Source organism: Cyphomyrmex costatus, unplaced genomic scaffold, assembly GCF_001594065.2.
Source record: "Cyphomyrmex costatus isolate MS0001 unplaced genomic scaffold, Ccosl1.0 scaffold133, whole genome shotgun sequence".
Classification (NCBI taxonomy): domain Eukaryota; kingdom Metazoa; phylum Arthropoda; class Insecta; order Hymenoptera; family Formicidae; genus Cyphomyrmex; species Cyphomyrmex costatus.
Window position 1 is genome coordinate 346,642 of NW_017275315.1, and position 26,886 is coordinate 373,527.

At 34.9% G+C, this 26,886-nt stretch overlaps 1 protein-coding gene across 1 annotated transcript; it reads right to left on the minus strand.

The window, feature by feature from the left end:
* Positions 1-654: 654 nt before the first annotated feature.
* Positions 655-25,668, minus strand: LOC108782728 (probable phospholipid-transporting ATPase VA). Its single transcript, XM_018551082.1, has 18 exons — positions 25,200-25,668; positions 18,454-19,107; positions 17,561-17,740; positions 16,735-16,995; positions 7,349-7,624; positions 6,940-7,108; positions 5,808-6,161; positions 5,066-5,361; positions 4,731-4,892; positions 4,388-4,667; positions 3,853-4,285; positions 3,119-3,510; positions 2,513-2,647; positions 1,983-2,234; positions 1,807-1,911; positions 1,529-1,716; positions 966-1,139; positions 655-848 (listed from the first exon to the last, which is right to left on the minus strand). The coding sequence occupies exons 2-18, from the start codon at positions 19,095-19,097 to the stop codon at positions 797-799; spliced, it is 4,353 nt and encodes a 1,450-aa protein (XP_018406584.1). The 5' UTR covers positions 19,098-19,107; positions 25,200-25,668; the 3' UTR covers positions 655-796.
* Between the last annotated feature and the right edge of the window lie 1,218 nt (positions 25,669-26,886).

The following is a 26,886-nucleotide window of genomic DNA, read 5'->3' on the forward strand; positions in this document are numbered from 1 at the left end:
ATTTGCATGCTTGGCATTCTTTTTACAATGTCTTTGTACATTTATTTTCGACAAGAATAAACTAGAACTTATTATGTATGTCCGTCTGTCTTTATAATAACGTTGGTCATCTCGAATACGATCTGCTCGAGAGTAGAAGTTACAGAGATGCGTGTTCGAGTGAAGTTCTAGATTGAAAAAAATAAAGGAGGAAATACTTAAAGTAACGCAGCATAGACTTTCACTCGCGAATCCGGCCTGCCTGATTCAATGCAGTTACAACGTACAGTCTTGGTCCCTAGAAATCACAGCCATTAAATGCAACGAACGATCTGAGATTTAAGGCCACTCGGTTTTAAATCAGCCGCTATAACTCGAATTCGAAAATGGCAATGTAATGTTAGCGTTATCGGCAACGAGGACATTTCTACGAGCAGCGATAACGCGTATTGCATCTCGAACGAAGTTTTGATGCTCTTTAATGATCTATATTGCATGGTGATATTAACGAACGCAATTTTTCACGTTCACAATAACACCACGGTTAACTAACTTTTCTTTCGTACCTACAACATTAGAACTACAATTTACAGAAGGCTAGGAAATCGTTAATCAGAAATAATTAAATATAGTTAGTTATTAGACAAGATTGTCAATGCAAAAGGCTTTCGGAGGTCAGAAGATTCTCCTCTAATCGATGAAGGAACGGCATGGCTTTTGAGGAGAATCTGAATAGTGAAAAATCATTCCCCCTTTTTCGGTGATCGATTGATTTTCTCGGTTAACGAGATGGACACACTTCATCCGATTGTACCTGTTATGCGACGATAGTCGTGAGAGCGTTGCTTTTACTTCCGTAGCTACTGGGTCTGCAATAAATAATTAATACATGAATTAATACTCAAGTGAAAGAGAGAGAACAGCATAAAACCCATAGGTATATTATTTAGAGTAATTAAGTAACGATGAGTGTAAATGTGATATACCTAATAGTAGCGTGTTGCGAGGAACGCGACCATCCAGCAATAAAATTGATTTCGCCCCTTTGACTGCTAATACGTTGCCGACGTATTTGACCGTCGCTTTTCGTGGCGACTTGCCGCGTGACAATGTGCATAGCATCTGGTGTGATAGTGGATTGTATCGCCTTATACACTAACCTTTTTTATAAAAAAAAAAGAATACCATTAAATTTGCTATTTATTAAAATTAACGATTAATTAGTGGTGAATTACTATATGGAAAAAGAAATAATAAAGAAGTAGCAAAAGTTTCGCGAAATCATAATTTAACTCTGATCAGATGATAGCATCATATTGAATATATTAATCTGTACAATTTTTTATACAGATTAATATATTCAATATGATGTTATAACAATTCAATCATACAAGATTATAAATGGCGTTTAAATTACCTAAAGCAAAAGACAGAAAATTTTTCAAATTGATTAAATACAAAACTAGAAATCCAGTAGTTTCATCTTTGTAGATTCGCGTGAACTAATACTGCTCACATACAATTACTATAATATATAAAGCGAGGTTACCTAGGCATTAAGGCAAGAACAGAAGTAAGTGTCACAGTCAACCAGTATGTGATATGTGTAAAGGCTTGTTCCATTATCCAAAAGGACCCAGGTAGACCCATGCAGTTGACGCAAACAGCATTGTAAAATAAGCAAAATCCAAAGAAAATGCCCAAGGAACCGAAGATGGCACCAATATGGATTATAGTCTGAAATAAATATTACAATATGAGACATGTAACATCTGTGACATTTTTATCTTTTCTCTTACGTGGTTTACATCTCCATTTCTTACTTACCCAAGATCTAGTTTCTATAGCAGCATGAACTAGCATGACAACGATACACGATGTCATAATAGTCGTCCCAAATTCCCATATGTCAATAATCGAATCGTCATAAACCTGAAATATAACGTGCGTTTATAGTAATGTGATGATTACTTCTATAGCGAATTCAAAATGTTATTACCAACCTCTTTGGTAATAAAAAATATGACGACACTTTGGTAAAGAGCGTCCATGATCGTGAGCCAAAACGAATACGACTGATACACTAGTCCTAAACGTCCTCTTGTGTATAATTCCGGTGCTGCAAGTAATATGCGAGCTTTGGCGACTCGATCATAGATGCCTAAAGCGAGAGGCGGCAGCGAAGTGAATAGTAAGTTGTACAGCATTAAATATATTTGGTCTATCATTACGGTACCGGAAAAGCCGCAAAATATCTGCAAGAAAAGATAAAAAAACATGATTATAAGATATATAATAATAATTATAAAGGTATATAATTATAATCATTTATTTCTCATTTATTCTTTTTTTTTTTTCTTTATGTTCATTCGATACTTGCTTGAAACCAGAATATAAGGAAGACAAAAGTAGCGTTCTTGTAAAAGAAGTATAAAATCATTCTAGCGAGACGGTCGTAACACCAATGACCGTGTAGAAGGAGGAGCTGGCTGAGCATAGAAAATCGGGAAATCGCGAAATCGGCTGCCATTACCGCTTGCGTGCCTTCTTGTCCTGAAATACCAACGCCTACGTCGGCGGTCTGTATCATGCTAACGTCGTTCGCACCATCGCCAATTGCTAACGTCCTCATTCCCAACTGTTTTTTAACAATGCGGACTATATATGCCTGCAACACATAAAGTGAATTATATTACTCTTCCTCGTTATTATTCTATTATAATAATTGATAATTTACGACAGTTTATTTAAATCGGTATTCATAGACAGTTTTTATTTTTCAATTTTCATGATTGTCTTAAATAATGTATTTTAAGATGCTACGTTTGATTTATGACATCTTAACTGTACTTAAGATGATCTTAAAATATAAGAATTGATTATGAATATCGACCATAATTGATTTTATATTTAAGACCGTTTCGAGAGAGTAAGTTGTCATAAAGTCATCACAGATATTCATGGTTAGACTTACATTTAAAATGGTCTTAAATATAGCCTTGAGATATTATTATAAGCTACTGTATTATAGAAAGTATTAGCATCTTAAGACATTACAAGACATTACTTAAGACAATCTTGAAATATATAAAAGACAGAATTTGAATATTAGTCTTTAACATTATTGTCAATGCATTACCTTTTGCAATGGCGTGGCGCGACAAGCTAAGACACTAGAGCACATTTTCGTGAGCTCGAGGAACGGACCTGTTAAACCCGATCGCGGATCTAGAATCACGGTCAACGTCTTGCCGTCCACAACAAGCGCGCGTTGTCGTGGCCATGGGCTACCGATCCTATGTGCATCTCTCTCGGTGGAATCTCGGTTGTATATGCCGGCGGGGTCCGCGATGCCTATCATACCCGGCTGCGAATGACTGTTTATACGCTCTTTGCGCGCCGACTCCAGGTAACCATGTATAAGCGTCTCAGCTACGGATTTCGATCTCGCCTGCAGCTGCAGCAGCTGCATGGCTGGTGTGAAGAGCTGCGCCGAATACGCCACGTTCACTGCAGTCTCTGGTTTGTCCCCTGAAACGGGAAATGAGTCCGTGTTGGTATAGAACTCGCATTAACGCGCGCTAATTACGTTCAAGAACACGGATTGGTTCCGAGGGATATTTATTTTTCATTGGCTTTCGATACGTACGCTTCTATTAATTTTTTTATCCATCGTTCTTATATAATAGTATTTATATGCAATAATGAGTATGTGCAACGTTAGCTACGTGGGGGAAAATGTATTTACGATTCAATACGAAACGCCTCGTGTATCTCTCTCTAAGACGTTCGCACTAAAAATAGTGGTCGCCGATGTTAAACCGGTTTGTCGCGATTGTTCACTGGCTCGCGGGTGAGTGATTTTCCACGAACCTGTCAGAACCCACACGACGATCCCGGCGGCGACCAGAGCGGCCATTGTTTCAGGTACACCGGCCTGGAGTTTATCCTCGATACCAGTCGCACCCAATAATGTTAAGTGCGACTCCAACATCGCGTACGAATCGCGTATGCGATGCTCGCGATTTTCCGTTGCCAATTCCACCTCGTTGTGTTTTTGTCGCCACGTCTCATACTCCTGCGCCGTTAGTGTTCTCTTCGCCATCACCAATGTACGTAGACCTTGACGCGCGTACGATTGCAGATACTGTCGGATACTCGCCGAGGCGATGGTGTTCTCGTCGCTCGACGAAAGCGCCGGCAGTATCGTCGTGTCGGCACCTTTGCTGTACAGCATTATCTCGCCGGTATGAGGATGTTTGAGCAGCACCGACATGCATTTCCTGTTTGAGTCAAACGGTAGCACCTGCAAGCGTTCGAAGAACGACAACGGTGAACCACTTATATAATTCTTTTAGTACCCAGCTGTTTACATTCTCACGCGAGCGACTTGTAACCATGCACCTACGTGAAGTATCTCGAACGCGATCGTTGATTTGTCCGGGAAGGATATGATCGCACTGCGGGGCGTCCGTTTCACTAGCTTGATGTCGTAAGCACGTGCCGCGTGAACCAGTGCCAATTCGTCTGGGCTCTCCGCCTCGTAGATCGCTGGAGTCTGTAGCAATTCGTCGCCGTTTTTCGCGTCAGGACTGCGTCCTGAAACCTTCTGTCCTTCTGGCGAAAATTTCCGTCCCAGCAATCCGATGCTCAGACTCGGTATCGATGTTACGTTCAGCAATTTTGGCCTATAAAGATATTGCTCCATTAAACACCATTGCATCTTGAGTACCCCCGAGCGTTATACCAACCTGGAAATTTTAAACGGGAATTTTGAAGTATCGTCGAATGTATTTGCCGTGTTAATTACTGGTGAAACTGAAGATAAGGTGTGAACAGCTCTATTGCTCGGAGATAGCGGTACCGGTGGAGAATTTATGGTCGGAAATGCGCTCGCGTTCGCTTCCATTATTCTGTTGAATACCCCGATGTTAAGTTCGTGAAAAAAAATCGTGCAAATAAATGTGATGATAGATCTGAGTTCGATCTTCATAGTTGTAAAAAAAGCCATATTTAATTATTTTCTTTTTTTTCAAAGATGAAATTAATCTATCAGTTTTTTGTACTCCTTCTAACGTATACAAACCTCGTAGGACCACTTCCGTTTTTCTGAGGTTCCTCGATGACTCCACTAGAGTTCATACTATCGTGATGCGGTTGAGAATTTACGACAACCGTGTTACACGTGGCTAAGACAATAAGAAACTCCTGTAAGCGATGTCGAAATGTACCTATGAGCAGGTCCTCCTTGAGCCGCGAGCACGGAAGCAGATTCTCGTTGTCGCCCATGTGGGAGTAATCTTGGCCACCTACTGCGCATCTCCTAAATAGCATTTTGTTCTCCGTGAGAGTGCCAGTCTTGTCGGAAAAGACGTACTGAACCTGTCATTCAATAATAATATTCCAAGTATAATATTTATACATTTTGTATATATTATCTGCAAAAAAAGTTATTAAAGTTTAATGTTAGCAATTTATATCTTGCGTTGACTCGTATATTATTATTCGCCTTTATTATTCAAAATTGAAATCTGCAAAATTTTTATGTTCAAAAAAATAATACAAAGAAGTATCGATAATTATATAGAATGATTATATCATTCAAATACTAAATTAATTGAATTTACTACATAAAAATTCTTTTTTATATTTTATATTTTTTATATTAGTTTTTCATATTAGAAGTGTATCAATTTCAAGATATAAATAAATATCTAATTTTTACTTTTTTCTCAAGAGAGATAAAATTTTCATAATATTGATAAATTAATATCGTAAAATATTTGCTTCGCGCGCGCAATTCATTTAATATAAATTGCCACACTCACTTGGCCTAGTTCCTCCGTGATATTCAGCGCGCGGCATTCCGCCTTACGGCCGGTTTCCGTGTCGTGGAGGGCCGGGTCGTGGCCGATGTGGTACACCTGTCCCACCTTAGCCATCTCGATCGTCACGTACAGACTCAGCGGTATCATCACTTGAAATATTATGACGAATGTCAGGAATGTCAGTAAGCTCTCGTAAATCGGCTCCTGCAGCACCGGCAAAAATGGCACTATCGACAGACCCGTGTATGCGGACAACCAGAATCGGCAACCGAAAGCGCCGATCACACACAGTGCCATCAATATCACCACGCACCATTTCACGTCTCTGTTCATGTATCTCTCCAGACGAGAACGCTGAAATCACGTGCACGTTGCATCTCAGAAAGGTATTTCTTCAATGTACATTATTTATTCAATCATTTCGATTATTCTAAAATTATCTCCCTGATAGAAATGCAATCTTCCTAAACACTGATCCAATCCTGTTTAGTGTATTCTCATTAATTATAACAACCCTGTGTACTGAAATGGGCAAGAGCTTGAGAGAAGTTTATTTAGTAGCTGAAGCAGTTTTCCCCTATTAAAAATATATATAATTTGCAGATAGCGTTAACTGGGCATTTGTCTTGTTATTGTTTTGTATTATAATACACTGAGAAAAAAATTCATTAAATTTGGATAAATATTTCTTTGAATAGTCCTAACGAAATATTTATTTACGGAAAATAAATATTTAGATAAATGAAAAAAATGATAGTTGAATCAAACTAATGGTTCTTATATATAATAAATATATATGTGTTTACATTTATTAAATATTCTGCTAGGAGACTATTCAAAGAGATATTTATTAAAATTTAATAATTTGTTTTTCACACAGTATAGATATTATCATTATAGTTGCATTATTATTATATTAATTAAAATACTACGTAATCTATTTATTGTCCTGTTTTTGCTAAGTAAATGGATTCAGATTTTGCACAAGAATTGCAGGTAAACTATATCTTGATTAGGATACTAAATCTTTACTTTTCAATTATTAAACAGAGTTAATATAAGTTCAGATTAATTGCACAAAAAATGCATGATATTTCTATCAAGGAGATATCGTTTTACCATTGATGTTTACCTTGTACCTAGGACCACCGTTATTTAGTAACGCTTTGGTCTCATGACCAGCGTATATGACTATACCCTCGACGAAGTCAGTGTTTTTTAAGACGCATTCCCTGAGTAAAAGATTTTCCGTGGATACGGGCACTCTGCCACCGTTTGGATGTACCACGGCGCCATGAAACCTAACAGACGCGTCAGTGGGATTATTCTAGTAATCTAGTTAATTCCGTCTAATCGTTATCACGGCAATAACATTGTGATGAGCGCGATTCTCAAATAAATTGTAAAAGTCTCGAGTCGAAGGTTTACGTTAAAGATATGAAAGACAATTGATAATTTGTCCAAAAAAAGACTCTCCCAAAGTCGTTTAAAAATAATGGAATTTTTAATTTTAATACACAATAAATACCGCTAATATTTACCTATATATTCTAGTACTTGGTTGGTCGACTTCAACCACCGATCGGAACTTGGAAGGCTGGAAAGTATCCTGTAAATCGAGAAAACCCCGGACAACTTGACGCTGCTTCAAATTCGACTCGCCATCGAGGTTGCATGTATCGAGGTAAGCTAATCCCTGAGGATCACTGCTTCGCAAAAGCAAGAGATCGGCCGGTACCAGTTCGTTGTTTGAAAGGTGAACCAGGTCACCCACCTTGACATCCTTCCACGCTACCTTCATGTATCTGTCGCCCTCGCTACAATGAAATCATGAGAAATCTCGTCAAGATATATACTGTTGCACTAGTTTTAAACATTACTTGGACAACATAGAAAAACGTAATTGCATAAACGTAACGCATAATTAAGCAATAATATAATTAAAAGGATCGCGCAATAAATAAATTACTCCTACGTCTGCGACGCTTTTTAATTTCACCGTCCGCAATTACGCAAATTGCATTTCGCGACTTCACAATAGAGATCCGATTGTATTCTCGATGATGAAGAAACTGTGAATATTTCTCTAATAAAGAGCAGTTTTTTTTTTTTTTTTTTTTTTAATGAACTAAACTTATCATGTATGAAATATTCATGTTATGTCAATATATTCCATGTGTACAAAACTTATCAAATAATTTACATATATTGTTATTATTAAAGAAAATTAAATAAGATTTAAATATCTACTTTTCTCGCCCTCAAAGTTGAATCGGCAAATGAAATTTTATGTAAACGTCTTATTCAAATTGACGAAAGCAATCGAAATCCTTGCGTTGCATAAAAAGAACTCATAAGGCTACTCTGCTGTCGTCACTGCAAAATGAACATTTCACATGGCTTCAAATGCAAATATTTGTTAAGACGAAACGAACTCCGTTTGCATAGCGAAATATATGCATTCGACAATAGCAATTATTATTTGTCTATCAGAAACGGAAAATTAATGAACCATCGTGAATATTATCGTGAATAAATAATACGATAAAAAATTAAAAAGCTAATGAAAAATTTTTTGCCAGGCAGTTTTGCTCCTTTTCTCTCTTTTTCCTTTTAATCAAGCATTGATAATTTTTTAATGAGATGTCAAATATTAAGCATCACTCACGAAAACATAGCTCTAGGAAACATGTTACACTTTAATTGATTTTTTTATATCTAGTACGTCAAGATATTGATATACGAAATATTGATGGAATAAGTTGTGAAAAAGTCTCGTGAAAATATAATTTCCTATTACTCTCCGGTTCTCCTCGACATGGAATCACGATGGATAGATCTACAAGTAACCTTGTGTAGTTAATTCAAGAAAGATTCATCTCTCTCGAGTACTCTTCGGATATGACGAAACAGCTGATTGGCGATATTTCTTTAATTGAAGCACATTGAGTGGCGACATTCAAGGTTGTACGACCTTGAACGTCATCGTCACAGCCATTCTCGTGAATCTCGCGGAATGAAATAGAGACGACGGGACGATCATTAAAGATAATCATCATCGAAATGAAATTAAGATGGTCTTTAAGAACTGCGGATCCTCTCATAAACGATATTTCGATATTTGAATGTGATAGATTCACAATATATTAGTGAATAGAAGGATTTTTTTCGAGAACAAGAGAATATCATGTATCTTTACAAAGTCACCTTATTAGACGAGACTAAATGATGCAAATTCTTTTGTATTCGCCTTGGAAGATAATAGAAAGAAAGACACTATTCTTGTGCCTTTGCACCGCTCACTTTTTCGCCACATTTAGTATGTCATAAATCATTGTAAATGCATGCATTATGCATCTGCGTATCGTATCGGTGTCACGATTAAACGACGTTTGCTTTTTGTCGTGGATTTCTATCGTTATGCACCTCAAAGAAGCAACGTGAATATACGATGTATATACCACAAATAAATGAGCTAATTATGCAATTACATTCGCGCAACATCTGCCTGATATCATAATCATCTCTATATATTATAGACAATACAGTAAGAAATCTAATGAATTCTATATAATCCGTACACGAATATTGCAAAAACAATATCTACTATAAGTGAACCTAAATAAAATACATAACAGGTTTTTCTGCGGTATATTACGTAAGCAACGTAACTGCGTTCTCAGCATGCCATATTAAAGCAGGGCTATTATAATTCGTCGTAATCATTTGTTTAATGATTCCTGAAGTAAATATGCTAATTTTCTTAAATGAATAAATAATATTTTTTTGTAGTCGCACGTATTCAGACGATCAAATATACCGTGTACACTATTATCGTGTGCGTTATCGCCGGATGTACAATTTCAGGATAACAATTTTTAACTGTTCTATATAGTTGCAAGAGATAACAAGTCAAGGATAACTTAGCGGTTACTTATACAATATTACCGTTATCAAAATTTATGGAACTTCTATACGATATTTGCGGGAAAAAATTTTAAACTTTCCAACTTAACATTTTCTTGGCATTCTTTTAACATGTTACAACTTGAACTTCGAACGGTTACGATTCCGATACTTATGACATTTTACTCTATAGTTATCTATAGTTAATATACATCAGTTGCAAATTCATTAATTTATTTAAAATCAATTTTATTGAGGAATAATTATCATCATTTTTAATATTCATACTTAAACAATTTTGCAAAAAGTCGTCCAAATTAAAAGAATACTATAAAATACAATTTCTTTAAAATTACATAAAAGCTAATAAAGTATACTTTACTAATTTAAAACTTAATAATGCAAAATAAGAAAACTAAGATACTTTTGTTAAAAGAATAATTCCGATTAAATGAATGAAATCGTAAAAAATCTGCCTATTGTTTCATCAAATATGTTAGAGAACAAGTGCAAATTATTTATAGTTTAAAACACATCAGTCAAACATTTATAATTATGCTTTTTACGCTGAATTGTTCATACGAAAAGTTTCCTGTAAAATGTCTCGGTATGTAAATATATTTGATTACTCGTCGATATTTCAGAACTTTAAGCGCGTTTCGGAGAAACGATATAGTTATTGGATATGTGAACGTACACGCAGTACGTACGTTCACACCCGCATCGCATGACGTAATTGGTGACATCATTCGCTGGTTTAACGGCACTCAGAAAACTCTGAAAAAGGGAAAAATGGGTTGGATGTATATTTTTCCGTCTCAAATTTGATTAAGACGAAATTTTTTGTAACGTCGTAACGGAAGAACATTGTGTATTGGATGACATTTAGATGTTTGCGAATGCTATGTCGGTTTCGTCGGCGAGTCTCGTGGAAAAGGAGGCTTCTAAAGTGAGATACTGAGTAGGCGGTCTTACGGCTTCAGATTTAGGAGAAGTTTAAATGCAATAGCATGTCCAGCGGCTACCACAACAACGAAACTATCGACGAAGGTTAATAGCTGTATATTTCACACAATCGGTGTCAAACAGACGAGGCAAGTGTGATGATTAACAATTTCGTATACACGAATCTTGCGATATTTCTTCCGAAATAGCATGAGAAAGTTATGTTTTACTTGCAATTTTAACAATATTGCAAAATATGTTTAATTAAACAATTATAAATCAAAGGAAGACAATTTCAGCAAATGAAAATGGATTAAAATAGATTGGACATTTTGTCCATTCGAATGCGTATTTTAAACAGTAAAAACATTTTTTAGATTCAATTGGATTCAATTAAATTCAATATGATACAAATGGATTGAAAAACTGCGTTTCAAAATTGCCTATTCAAAATTTTGATTTGAATTGAATTCACGAGGTACTGAAAAAGCTGATATTATTTTTAGATTGAAAGTATACAGATATGTTCCGTACAATTCCTATAAATGAATAAAAATGTATTCATGGGATTGAAAAGGATTCATTTTAACATTCATGAATCCGTATTTCTGAAAATCTGAATTCATTTTAATCCATTTCAATCTATTTGCTGAGATGTTTTTCAAATTATTTGTAGATGCTGATGAAATCGAAACAGCAATTGATTCCTCAATTCATGGACATTTATAAAATAGAATAGAATGTTTATAGAAATCAGACAAATCTTGTAAGGCTATGAAACGGAGCAGAATTTTAATTAAATACAGAGACAGATCATAAGTAGTACTTTCGCTTAACTGCCGCGCCTTGGTAGATAATGATACAATCTGTTGTGCTAAAAATTTAGAAAAATAACCTACATGAACGAAGGGAGGAATTAAATTCCACATTAAATTATTTAAACCAATTAAATAAGCTGAGATAAGAAAAAGATTGATTTCGTGACTCAAAGAAATTCTACAGTTCCATTAAAGTTGTACGCATATGCATTTCCAAAAGACGCTGGCATTTTTCCAGAAAGCATTAAAAGAAGAGGCGCGTAATTGCAATAAAAATATGTCGCGGTAGACTAACAAGCGGAATCGAAAGATTGTAAGGCTCGCGCTACGCGAGACGAGATAAAAAGGGGTAATGGCAGTAAATGCGAATGTCAAGGCCTTCGGCGCACGAGATCAGAATCGACCTGGCCGTGAGTGTAAGAGGAAAAGAGAACGAGTTATTCGCACTATTATGCGGATACGTTACGTTCAGAAAACGATAGAGTTGAACGATTAGCGAGCGCGTATGGTCACGACTCAAAGAATCGCCCGCCGCCGCCGCCGCCGAGAGTCGCCAACGTAATTTTGAATCGATCGTTCTTTCCGATAGAGAACACGCAAATACATCGGCAGGTAGTGCGTCGCGGCTAGGCTGCATCAGATCTGTATAATATTCGCATCAAATACAGATTAGAATTTATTGTCTTCTGTGTTGACACGGGTAAACATATAAATATTTTATCTCATTGTTATGATAACGCAGTTATTTTTTTGTCGTAGCAATAAAAAAATGATTTTAAATCAAGACTACTATACAAATTATGGAATGATTTTTGTATTACAAGCATGATCGTGGATTAATATTGAAAAGAAATCGACGTATACAGGATGTGACGAGATACGTCGAAGGGCAAGGTCGCCTGGCGAAATCCGAGGAGACGTCGTATCGGAATTGCCAGGTCATCGATCAATTTTCCGATTACGTTGCATTATGAACGAGGGTTCGTGACGATCACGGAACTGCCCACGTTCGCAAGAATGATCAAAACGACGAGTGAACGATTAGATAGACCAACTAACGGCAATTGAACCACAATTATAATTATACGAGACTGAATAAAAATCTATGTTGATTTTCATATAGATGTAAAAATTAAGAATATTATAAATATAAGTAACAAGGCTCAATAAAAATAAATAATGATACAGAAGAAAGGCTACGAATCTGATATAAATTCGTTTTAATTTAACAAAAATATAAACCATAAAATAATTTAAGAGAATCACATTAATCTTGTATATGTATCTTATAACCGTTATATTTTAAACATTGAGAATGACCCGATCGGAGTCGAAACGTTTGTTTGTTTGGTTTTATATTTTGTTAAATTAAACGATTTTATGGTTTGTATATATATTTATTTTTGTTAAATTAAAACGAATTTATAAAGCTCATAGATTTACTTCTGTATTATTATTTAAGAATATTATTTTTAGGTAACAAAGTAATTATCTTTATTTATATATATATATATATTCTCATGTTTTTGAGGATCTCAATTTTTCCTTAATTTACATCGATATAAAGTCGAGATAACCTCGCTCTAATTGTATGAATCCCGATGAACTGAATTAGCTTGAACAAACAGAATAATACCGAAAAATTACCAATATTTACTTTTGACTCTATTACTCTAATTTAATTTAATTTTTTACCTGCATAATCTGTAACGTCATTGGTATATTTTTCTTTCTTTTTTTTTAATTTCTTACTTATAATTATATGAATTTTATAGGAGTGCTGTAATAATGACTATGACTGTCAAATAAAAAAAATCTCCATAGGATACGCTTATGTGACGAAATCGCAAAAAACTCTTTTCTACAATTTTTCAATGCAACAGTCGTAAAAAAGTTCACCTCATATGTAATGAGACACACGTATTATTAGCGAGTAATCATATAATGTTAAAGAATGTTATGTTGAAAAACCTACGCACGTTAATTTTTAATGTATTTTTATGCAATTAAATAAAATTCGATATACTGATTATGACTAATAAAAGATTATGACTAATAAACATTTATATTTATATTAAAGAACACTTCGTACTTTAGAAATAAACAAAATTTTTAATTATTAAATTGGCACTAAGAACTCGCATTGACTTCTATGCTCTTTTATATCACATGAGTTAGTTTTTACCAGGATTAGGTAGTAACTAGTTTAAACGTTGAAAGTTAAAGAAAAGTTAAAAGTTAATAACTTGTAACTTAATTTATTGCTAGTTAGTTATAAAAAATTCATTATAGTTTTGTTCGTCGTGACAATTAGACGTTTTTAATCAGCAGTGATTACAATAATTTTATACCTTTTACTTGTTTCAATATTATATACTTGTTAATTTATCTCAATTTTATACATCGGATGTTACGTACATTTACTGTGATATTAATCTTTTACTTTCTTTGACTTCAAATCACAGTTGAAATATCTAACTTTTGACGAACATTTCATCATTGACATGACTTTTTCAATTTTTAGACTTTGAGAAATTTTCGCATTTGATCAACCAATCGCTTAACTAGTAATTGTCGAGTCCCTGATTAAACATTCATTTCTTAAAAATCATCTATCTTGCAAACACATGAATTTAAAGTTATAATTTACTGTGTTAGAATTTTTATATCTGAAGAGGGCTTAAATATAAGAGGGCCGAAATATGTAATAGGCCTATGATAATATAAAAAAATTTCATTATTATTTAATTGTATTATTATTAATTTTAAAATAGACATAATTTTTTTAAATCATTCTTTGACTGTTATATTCCCTTTATAATATAATAAATTGCTGTATTTTGAATATTATAGGAGTCCTGTACTATCTTATATATTTTTTAGTTAATTATAAATGCATTAATTTTTAACTTGATTTAGTTACTTTTAAACTTTAATTTGTTAACTTTTTTAAATTAAATTTTTTAAATCTCTTTTAATGCCAATATTTTTGTCTATAAGATCTCAAACATTAGAAAATTAATTTAGAAAAACTCAATGATTTTATGATTAGAGACCTTATAATAAGAGTCACGTTATACAATAGTCAATTTTGATTGGCTCGCTAAGTTTTGTAAATTTCTGCTTACATTTAAATCACACTAATTTTAGGTGTCATAAATATTATATTTCAGCAACATGAAATATGAAATGAGCCTTAGTTGAAAATTGTTGTAAAACAATGCTACACATCCACTTATTTTTAAAATTTTTACATATATTATATTTTTTTTATTTAACTTATATGTAAATAAAAAAATTAAATTTATCTGATAATCTATATTGTAATTGTTATTCTTAAAGTAATCTCATTTTAAGAAAAATTAGGACATTTTTCAAAATTAATTTTTTTTAGCTTAAATTAAATCAATCTTAATTTAACTTTTTGTTCCTTCAACTTTTAATTTAATTTTATTAATTTTATAAGCCATTCAACTTAATTTAATTTTAAAAAAAAGTTAACTTACTCAACCTTGGTTTTCACATACAATGCTTTTAATATGATGAAAATATTATATAGGTACATAAGGCTCAGTAATAGTTTTTGAGCTATCATCGTGTATCAAAGAGAATGGATTAGAGCGGCGCGGCGCTGTGGCCTAGTGGTAAAACGTCAGACTTGTAATGAGGAGAACCCGCGTGTTCAAGTCCACTTGATCACTGGAAATTTTATTCTAACAATAAGCTGCTTTCTCCATATATTGAATAAAGAATGGGGAACTTATGTATGGAAAACTGGACTCCGTATTTCGAAAGAGATATTAAATTTGCGTTAGAAACACAGATGCAAGGCAGCAGGATGTCGACTACGTGGACCAACGCGTTTGTCGTTATCGAGTCCATTGAGTGATAAGTTATGCACTCTGAACAAGAATTGATGTCGAAGTGGTAATTCAAAAACTTACCCGACAAACCTATTGAGGAGGTGATATGCTACTTACTTAGATAATTCTTCTTAAATAATCAAAGTGCATACAATAACAATAATTTAATATACGTCAAATTACTCACGTCTTATAATTAAATTGTTTTTATTAAAAAAAAAAAAATGAAAATGGAAAGATTTTATCTTATTAGAAGAGAATTCAAATTAACGTTAATAGACCTAGTTATCATCCTCATAATTGTTGCAAGTCACGAGACAATATTTTGGAGTTCGTTCCTCCCTGGTTCGGCTGTGTAATTCAAGCCATCCTCGCGTTGCGGTACAACCAACCACGTGGCATGCGTACATACGCGTTTATCGGCGCAAGCGTATCAGCCGTGGTTAGAGAACTCTAGCCGTGGCGAATCTATCTGATTCGATCGCGTGTGCAACAACCTCTGTTTTCATTTGCTAAGCATTTTCGGCGATGCATAAGTAAGAAATGAGCGGACGTGTTCGGATGACGAATAACGAATGTTAACGGCTTAACGCGCATTATGTACGATAATATGCGTTATCCAAACTGTTGTCGTGACTGTCGTTCGTGTTGTTAATAATCCCGTTGTAATCGTTGCAAGACACGTCGATTCGAACTAAACGTGAACAACGTTGATGAACGAATTAGAACATCGTATCATGTGTTGCGTACGCGGACGTGTACTGCGGGAAAAGAACGGTACGGGACACTTTCTTCACCATGTTCGACCGCAATGTACGCCAACCGCTCGCTCGCGCGCATTCGCGTTCACATGTACGTGACCTACATATCTGGAATTGTCGGTCTTATTGGAATCGATCTATCGGATTCCGTTGCCGCAAGGATTCTAACTGAAGCGACGACTCGTACGGCAATACGAACAAGGATAAATGAGCGCAAGGCCGACACCAATTGAAAAATTAAATGTTCCTGTTTAATTTTTTATCCAACGCGAAGCGCTTCCCCGTACATATAGAATAATAATTCATTATTAGAAATAAAACCGAAACTTTTTCGGTGTTCAATTATTATTTTACTTCATTATTCGAATTTCACATTCTTCTAATATCTTTCCCAATGACAGACGTATTAACGTTCTGCATATTTCATTGACATTCGTTAATGTTCCTATCGAACTTCACGTATAGTTTACAAATAGACACGTAACGTTATATCGGCTCTTTTTATTTGTAAAACTTGAGTTATCTCTACACGCTTTTCCACGGAAGTTTTCCGGGGAAGGGGGGGGAAGGGGGCTTATACGATCCCCGTATGCTGTACTTTGCTGTGTACAACTACGATGTTGCTTGCACTCACCTAACGTAGACACGACAGGTGGAATTGTTCACACGCCGGTCACTGGCGAGTCGTCGGCGATCTTCGAAGAAGTCCTTAAGCGCCGTAACGCCTAAAACGAATACTACAGGGATCATCGCAATCTCTTTGCCAAATGCGTTTATAGCCGGCACCCAATTAAGCATCACGATGAAAATGAAGTACAGATTGGCCACACGGTGGAACTGCTCTAGCAAGTTACGAGGTAGGAAGCTCAGCGCCGTGTACTTCGTTGTGCGTACCCTGAAGAAGAAGTGAGCACGCGGAAAACGTGTGAGACTCTGTGAGACAACGGACCGTCCGTCTGATTCAGAGATTCTATAACGGATTCTGGCCACGAGATGATAAACTTTTGATTAGCCCGTCGTTTTTTTTTCAACTTCAGTAAATCAATTAAGAGAAGTGAACCTATTTTTGTGGTCAAAGCGGATCTTAGTGCTTAATTATTTCAGAGTGAATTTATATACAATTTTGTAAAAAAAAATCTTTCGGTTTTAAATGCAATCATGAACAGAGAAGAGTAGTAATATCACACATTAAATTGACAAGCAATTTAATATTTTTCTATACCGACAAGCAATTAGAAGGATATTAATAATTTGTCAACTTCAATAAGTTAGAATGAATAACATAAGGGTATAAGTTAGAATATATATATATATATATATATATGTATAAAAAGAGTATATATATATTCTTTTTTAAATTCTCTCTGTCTTGTTTTAACAAAACTGCTCGTGGTCAATACTATTATAGAGTCTTCAATTCGAATGGACCATACACATCTTTCTCGTCTCATTATTCTCACCTATTGTCCATCCTATCTCCATTGGGATGCTGTCTCTTCGGAGTCTTCGGGGGGACTAAATGATTCGGGACTATTGTTCTTAAACGGGGTTCTTCTGGCAATGGACCAAAATAATGAGCCCATAGTCTTCTCCACCATGGAGGCGCGACACTACGTCTTATCGTATAGATAGACTCCGATCTGTAAACAGTCGCGACGAAATCTGTCTTAGCACTTTACTTTCTACAAACTGTACACAAAATATATATCACCTTTTGTAAAAGATATTATTCTTAATTAAAAAATATTCTTAGTTTCACGTATTCATCGAATTTATAATTTTGATCGATATACTTTATGATAAAACATTCAATGTTAATATTTTATCGATGAAAAATATTGATTACAAATATATATTTTTATCAAACGATCATATACAACATATAAAATTTGAACTCACAGATAATATATAATTCACGGATAACATTATAATTTTTATTTTATTCCGATTAATTTTTCAAGTATCTCTTATATCAAATTATAAATAAAATTGTTTGTGTCTCTTATGATAAAATCTTAAAGGCCTTTAGGATTTTATATTCATTATTGATATCTCTCTCTTTCTTATTCACTTACTCACTCATTTATATATCAACCATTTATCGAGAAAGCATAAAGATTTATTTACCGAATAACATGATATGCAGTTACACATAAAATTTAAAGACCGATACCGAAATAGATCTTATCTTTAAATCTCTTTAAATCATATGCGTGATTACGTAATGCAAATTCTGTAAATTATTATTTACTATTTGTTTATTTTATTAACGCATCATTTATTATGTTGTTAGCCGATAATTAATCTTTATCACTCACAATGATACATGATTATGTTCTCTCTTACTTCGTACCTGGACGCTTGACGGGAATGTCCGCGAAAGGAAGGCATTCTGCCGGCTGTAGGCGGTCTGCCATCCTCCCTGTGACCTGGTGGTAGGATAAAATCTGTTCTGGAGCCAACACGGTGGTGTCCCGTTACGGCTGGCTGGCTCTGCGTTACATCCGCCACCTGACCCTGACTGAAGGCTCGCTGATGGCCCGGCTTCTTTAATGCCGATGGTCGACCCGCGGATGTGGCACTTCCCACCGTCGTCAATGGACCCAGAAAGGACCCGTAGGTCTGCCATTCGGTCGTACCATCTGCCAAGGCACCACCGTGGCTCGCCGATCTCGCGTGCGTTTTTGGAAAGGCTTTCCTCCTCGCCGGAGAGCTGACTTCTTCTACTGCATCCTCGTCTTCGTCGCCGTTGCTGTTGCTGTTTTTCGACGTGTTTGTCGTCATCGTGACGCTGGTCGTCATTGTCGTGCTCGCCGTCGTCGAACCACCGTGGAGGAACGGCAGAGGAGGCGGCTGGAGAGGTGCCGTCGAGATCGACGACGAAGACGACGATGACGTCGTCGCGCAGTTGGGGCGACCTGCCCCCGGAAATACGTAAAGAGATCCCTGTCTCTCGATCTCCTCGGTGGCTGCTTCCTGCGCGTCGTCCTCGGACATGCTGGCACATCTATGCACATACGCGATACAGAAAAAAAATTCCGTATAGACTGTGTGAAACAATAAGTGCAGAGTAAAATTTGCGAGAATCGGTTGAGTCTCTTAAAACTTTCAACAATGATACATGTTCTCGAACATTCTTATGATTTGCTTTCATATAACTAAATAATTATTAACAAGGGAAATATAAAAGAGAGGACACTTTCAATGAAGACAATTATCAAACATATATGTAGTTAATGCTTTATTTTTGGTATATTAGAAGTTACAAAGTTTCCAAATTTTGCTATTTCATATAACTTCTATAAACTATAATCATAGATTTATAAAGTTTTTAATAAAAATAACATATTCTTGAGGATTATTTGCAAATAATACTCATGGGTTTTGAAACATTTTGTAATATTTAGAATTTAAGATTTGCTAATAATTTCTATGAACTCTGTTGTTGAATTATTTGTAAATGACAAAATACTATTGACATCAAATAGAATGCTAGACTTTCGTGCGAAGAATTATCGTAGATAATCGATTGTTATGGTCTGACCTGCCACACCTTTATCCACAAATATAGATGAAATTGTATCATAATCAGAATTTGTGGAATCGATTCGAGAGCAGATATTCAATCTTCTTCGATCGCACTTGGAAGATAATTCGTCTTCGCATTCTTGCTCCAATAATAAGTTTTTAAGCACAATCGTTTGATTCGAAATCTGTTCGTTGATATTATTCTTCTCACCAAGTGTTCGCTTATTTCCACGAATCATTCGCGCTTGTATGTATCCGGAATAACATAGAATAACAATCGTACGTGCATCACCGCGTGTACCTTTCAAACAGAAAACGCAAATACAATGCGAACTTGACGCAATTGTGCAGTGTTATACTAATTGTGAGTTATACCGCGGCACGTTGTTGCAAATAAAAAAAAATTAACATTTATTTAAATATATCAAAAACGTCGAAATATTAATTAGATTAGTTTACCATATATATATTTTTCTAAATATTTGTGTATAATTTGTAATTTATTTTTATGCATATCCATTTTAAATTTTTATAAAAAATGAATATATGTTATTTCAGACAACATTGAGATATCGGATTTAATACGAAAATGATAACAAAATTTTATGTAAGCTTTCTATCAGCGTCAGCATGGAAATATTGCAGATAGCCAATAGCCAAATGTCAAAAATAAACGTAGACACACAATGAGCACATTATAATATTCATTCAATATATGTCATCGTTTCCAGCATTTTCTCAAATATGTATATACAAAGTTGATAAAAAATATGCTTTAAACGTGTTTGAAGAATGTTTCTTTTAATACTATTATATTCATGTGTTGTTCGAAACATTAAAAATATAAAACAATGTATATTTCCAATAAGAGCCATAAATATTGTTATTCAAAATATATTTAAAAAATTTTTTTTTTTACCAATGCTGCTCATATGTCATGTATCATGTGTCTAATCAAATGTCATGTATCCATATGTCTCGTACGTTCATCGAACTTGTATTAATAATTATTTAACTAAATCGATCTTATAATCGAGTGGGAAAGGAGGCAAACGTTCCTGCATAAGTTATTCGTTATGGATTACATTTATTATTCACTGACTTCTGCATTATTTATTATCTGGTACTTTAGTACGACAATATGTGATAATTTCCAGATAAGTGGCAACTGTATATGTACAAGACTTCGTAACAATACTCAATACTGTAGTATATACTGAAAAACGAGTGTCTATGCAACGTTTATCGAATATCTTGTGTACTCTGTGTAGATAGTCAAAGTAAACTATCTTTGCAAAAAAATGCAATACATGTATTAGTCTGTTACCGCGAGAAAATTCTTTGCGCCAAAGTGTACAGGAAGCAGGAATTTAGAACGCTTTCAGAAATATCGCGTTATTTTCAGATACTATTTCGAAATCCCAGTACGTCATTCAGAGATTAATCTTAATAGCCTCTCACTCAAAAATAATCGAAGTACCTTTTGAAGGACAGATTCGAAGCTTGCGTGCAGCGATTTGTCATTAAAACAAAATGAAATTAGTCAGACAGGTACATTGTATATGGACAAAAGTATTGCTAAAGAACTTATCGTTCATTCGCACGATTGATAATTGAAAAATACATTCTCTCTCCATCTGATGTATTTGCCAATAATTCTGATAAGAGTTCAATGTATTTTGAAACTACGATTTAGAAACAAAGAATAGCCTATATTTTTCTTTCTTATTTCTTATTAACGTTAAAGATCTCGAATAACTTTTAGATATCGAACAATTGCGCGATAGGATCGTAGCATTAAATTAATGCGCGACTGATAAGCTTAGATAGATATGTAGAAATATAAAAGGAGCTAGTTTCAATTAATAATAAGGACATTGTTTATTTAGATCTTAGATATTTTTTTATTAATGTTGATTTTTATCTTGATCATTTATCCTTCAAGTTGCAACGGACTTATTTTCCAAAGCAATGACATATCAACATATGTGTGTAAATACACTTAATATGATAGGTTAATCAATATAAGTAACCTTAATTTTGTCCTCAACGATCAAGGTAATAAAAATTAAGGTTACTTATTGATTCATCTATGTATATAGTACAGTACATGTATACATAGTGAAAGCTGAAAACTTTCCATGATTAAAAATACATTATCTAATACGATATTTTACACACCATATAATAAAAACTTACAATTTTCCACGATTGAAAAATACATTACGTCCTGCAGATTATAATATCTAAAAGTATATTCCAGGGAAACTGATTTTTTATCGTTTCGATTTAGCAGCATCTAACTTGCATTATTTTTATTATGTTTACCGGGGCTTTAATTCGCGCACGGACGCGTGTAGAATCTAATTCGAGTTCGAAGAAGCGCGAAGAGGGGGTGGCGGAATGCGTGTCACGGGTCGTTCCGTCGTGCGTTACACGCGTGCATGCGCTAATGAGTGCAATCGCGCGGTCGCGTGTGCGTGCAATGCGATGAACGAGATTCCGGTATACGATCGATGGCGCGCGAGTTACCCTTCTCTTTGCGCGTAAATCGCTACCGGCCGAATGTAAACGAAGGTATCAAGGGTAGAAAAAATCGAGCGGCTACTATAAATTGGGTCACCCGTTTACTCACGAGCGCCTCCTTTAATCACGCTTTATCGCGCCATTTACTGTCGTTAGGACGATTGGAGTAACCGTTAAAGAAAATTGCGATATCGCCTCCTATTGATCATCGAGACTCGTCTGGATTATTTGAGATTAATCTTTTGAAAACTGTACTGTCAAAGAAATAACAGTAGTTGTCTTAATACACTTATTCTCGATAATGTCCACGCATCGATCAAAATTCTTCACGGCATATAAATCTATATATACCATATTTGAGAAAATGTTTCATCTTTTTCTGATAATTCCAAACGCTTTATAGACAATCTAAATTTCTTTGAGAAAATGACTTTTTTGAAGCATCTCGTTTAAAGATTTTTCTTCAAACGAAGAAACTTCAAAAAGTCATTTCCTTAGAACAAAATACAGATTATCAAAGAATTGAGACGGAAGTTGGTAAAGTTATTTCGAAAAGGAGATCTCAGATCAAAGATCAGAGAAGACTCACAGTTTTGTTTATTTTTCGAGACTTTGATATTGCGATATTTAACGTGATAATACGAGGAAATTTATCCGTGCTTTTTTTCTAGTTAACGCAAGAGTGGGTTTTCTGACTGAGGCGTCGAAATAAACACAACGAGTGTAATAGAATTCCTCTCTCTCTCCCTCTCTCTCTTTCTTACTCCTGTAAAACATAACGGAATCCAGATGGGATCCCTAAAACATATCCCGTAATACGCCAGAATAATGTATTTTACTTGTGTATTGCGTTTGCGCCTTGGCGTGAAATATTACTACCAGAAACTCGATAAATTATATAACACATTCGGACTACCTAAATAAAACTGATGACTTTTGAGAAGTTTGAACTAATATATAATCGTTAAGTTTAGACCGAACTCATAATTCTTACTTTCTACTTTGTTAATCCGTAACTTATGGGTCTTAATGATCCTCGAATATTTTTCTAATTTTTAAATAATAATTTATAATGATTTAGAATAATTTTATGTTGTACAATCTTACTTTTTTCATAAGTTTTATTGTATTCATGTAGACTATTATCGTATTTATATTTATGCTAAGTTAAAGCGTTATAATTTTTTTGAGTATAGTTTTGACAATTTCAAAACTTCTAAAACTTTTCTTCTGAAACTAATAACAAAAACTTTAAGAGATTCTAAAACGGAAAGAACAATTTCGCTGAGGTATTTAAAAAATTAGTTGGATATACCGTTCTAGATATAATTTTTGTTGGATCATTAAAATACAATAATTACATAAGCGTGTCAAGCATGATGAGCAATGCTGCCAAAAGTTTTGACGTTCTAGTAACCGGTTTAAACATCGTACATAATTACTCTTTGAATGGCTCAATAATCAAGTTTATTTTTAGATCAGTATCTAGTTAAATTTTTAGATACCTCTCAGCAAAATTGTCCTTTCTATGCATATGTCCTTTAACGTCACCAAAAATACACGTGTATTTTTGTTACGGATTAATCTTGAATGAATGGGATAGCCCTTTAGAGCTCAAGATAAGCATTAATATTCAATATGGTTCAGGTGATATCGCAATTTTCTTCGACACTCATTTCAATCAGGTGACTATATGATAGCGAGTGCGTGCGATAAGCGGCGCTCGATCATTAGCCGAATCATCGAAATGCGCATACGTGTATACCTACACAACGCGAATAAATAATGAGATAACGTTTTCAAAATTCGCTGGAATTCCACACAGGATCAATTTTTTTCGGCTAGAATCGCGGGTAACATTACACGCGGAATCGCGTCTCGTCAGCGAAACAATTCGATATCACGACGTCTCTCGGGAAATAATAAGACTGACATTTTTGCGTGAAGCAAAAAGCACGTCATAAACTAAAAGGTGCAAAATCATAAACGAATGTCCCACCAATGGCAATAAAGAAAATAATCTGTATCATCTTGTATTATGTGCGTGACGTTTCTTTTATTATACCATATATTGTCTTATCGCATTTTTTCTTTATAATATGCGATTATTACATGATAGTTTCTTAATATTACACGATAGTCTTTCGTGTTAGTCATACTGCGAATAACGTTACGTTATGTTAAGTATACACGCGTTTGAATTACATAGCGAGTTACAAAATTGTTAAAAATTATTTTTTAGGAGGACTAATTACACGTAACAGATAGAATCATCCTAATCGTCAGTTGAGACAATTTACGCGAAAGAATGTCTTCTTTCTGAGAGCATGAGAGGCAATTTTACGCGATTGCATTCAGGCGAATTAACCGTTACTTTACGACGTTGCAAACTGTAAGCTTTTTCCTACCGCGTTTATACCTTTTCAGTCGCATCGCAACTGATTCATCCCGAGTGTAATAAATCCTACGAAATTTAAAAAGGGGGGGGGGGGGAGAACGAGTTCAAAATCGCTTCAACAAACATATTCTCGTTTTTTATCACACACAATATCTAATTGCTTGACATATAATTCTCCACAAATCATATTATTCTCATTAAAAACTTCTGCTTTTTATGCACGGAAAGAACGATCTGGTTGAAATATATTATAAAAAAATTTAGTCAGATAAATTTGGCTAGATCTGGAAACAATTTTGTTGGATTATCTAAAATAAATTTCTAGATAATAATAGTCGAGTAAAACCGTCTTCTTCGTAGACTTGCAAAGAAACGGTCTCGCCTGCGACCGCCCTCAATGTTTTTTTTTTCTTTTCTAAACCGGGATTAATCTACCTGTTCGAATTTTCCACTTTCGTGACAAAGTTGCGCGACAAATCGTCGAAAACCGATGACTCCACAACGCGGCAGACTTTCTCCGAAGAATTTCCACGGAGAGAGAACGAGGAAAAAGTTTTACTCGCGCTTGTGTTCGGGATCGAGCGCGTATAACGTATCCCCCGAAAAGGGTCGTTCGAAAGGAAGAAAGAGGAAGGGAGGGCGCTCACATTTTTTCCTGCCTCCCGACGTGGTCCACGTGGCCCCGTTCAAAGGCGGATGACGGCTCGCCCCGAATTCGTCGGAGGGAGGACACGTCGAAGCTCACATCTCCCCGCGCGCGCGTCGGGAAAGTCCGCGGCGAGGAGGATGAATCACGTATGGCAAACACCTGGTGCAAAAATCGATCTCACGTATCCGCGATCTCCTCTCCGCGGAGCCGCGATCTGCGAGCGCATCAGGTAGGTGTACGCGCGCGCGAGAGAGCGGCGCGGACGATTTGTGTTTTCCTTTCTTTTCTTTTTTTTTTTTATTTCCTTTTCTTTCGGAAAATTCGCGCATCAACGAACTCACCTCGATGTTTCGCGAGCGCGTTATCGCGGTCGACTCACCGCGACTGATAAGCGCGATCGCGTCGCCAGACGTTGCTCCGACACGCTCGACGGCTCCGACGACCGACAAGACATCCGCTCCACTCTATCGTCGTGAACGTACTGACGTTTTAAACACGCTGGCTCTGGCTGGCTGCTGCGAAACCGATGACATCTGGCGCGAGATCGCGTAATAAGAAATATGACACGGACGACAAGTTCCTAGGAATAATATAAACGTGAAATGTTACTATAAAACGCAAGCCGCGTTCTACAAATACGACAGTCAGATCGGAACGTGATTGGTTGAAGTCGATGAGCGATCTGCCTTTTCTTGTCTCGAGAAACGTCAGTCACATGTTATTATAATACAATTTAAGAATTATAATTCTATACATAATACTAATTAGTTTATATTATTTATCACTAGATTAGAAAATTTGAAGATCGTCCCTTTCTATCATTAATTTTGTAAATTGTACCGTCAGTATAAGATTTGTAGATGTTATCACTGATAAACGTATTGGTGAAGAAAAATTATAATTATGACATAATCGGTTCGCCTTGAGAAATTTATTGTATAATTAAATAAATTAACAATCTCTGCTATATATATTATATGTACAATACATATAATACCAATCTAACAATAAGAGATAAGCGTCATAAATCTTCAGAGATGACAAAAGAGATGATAATAAATCTTCTCTTTTTTATTCTACTTTTTCGCGTTATAAGCTGAGAAATATATCTCGTTATCTCGACAACTGATTGTGAACGATGTTCAGTCTGTTTTATGTGATTTTTCTTTTGAGTTTATTGTAATATAAGAAATTTATTGTTTACCTTGAGATGAAAATTACAAAAATAAGCAGATTTATAATTTCTTTGATCAACATTTGTAATTTGTCGACTTTTGTTATTTTCATAATGTTTAAAGATACATATAATTGACCGGATAAGCGAAACTAATCGCTTATCGCACACGTGAATAAATAATGAATCTACTCGTGCAAAGTAAAAATCGCTTCTCTTTAAAGTAAAATGATCAATTGTAAGAAAAAAAGTAAGACATTGAAAAAAATCAATATTAATCGTATTGAAATTTTAATAAACATTTTTAATGAAATACATGAACAATATTATTATTTGTAAATGTGTGAGAGAGAGAGAGAGAGAGAGACTAATGACACTTAATATATGATATATATAACGTCACATGAGATCACAATAAACATTATATATTGAGTTACGAGATCATATTTTATTTCTAAAATTATATTTCCCACTGAATTCTTTTTCTGAATAAAGATATCTGGATTTTAAG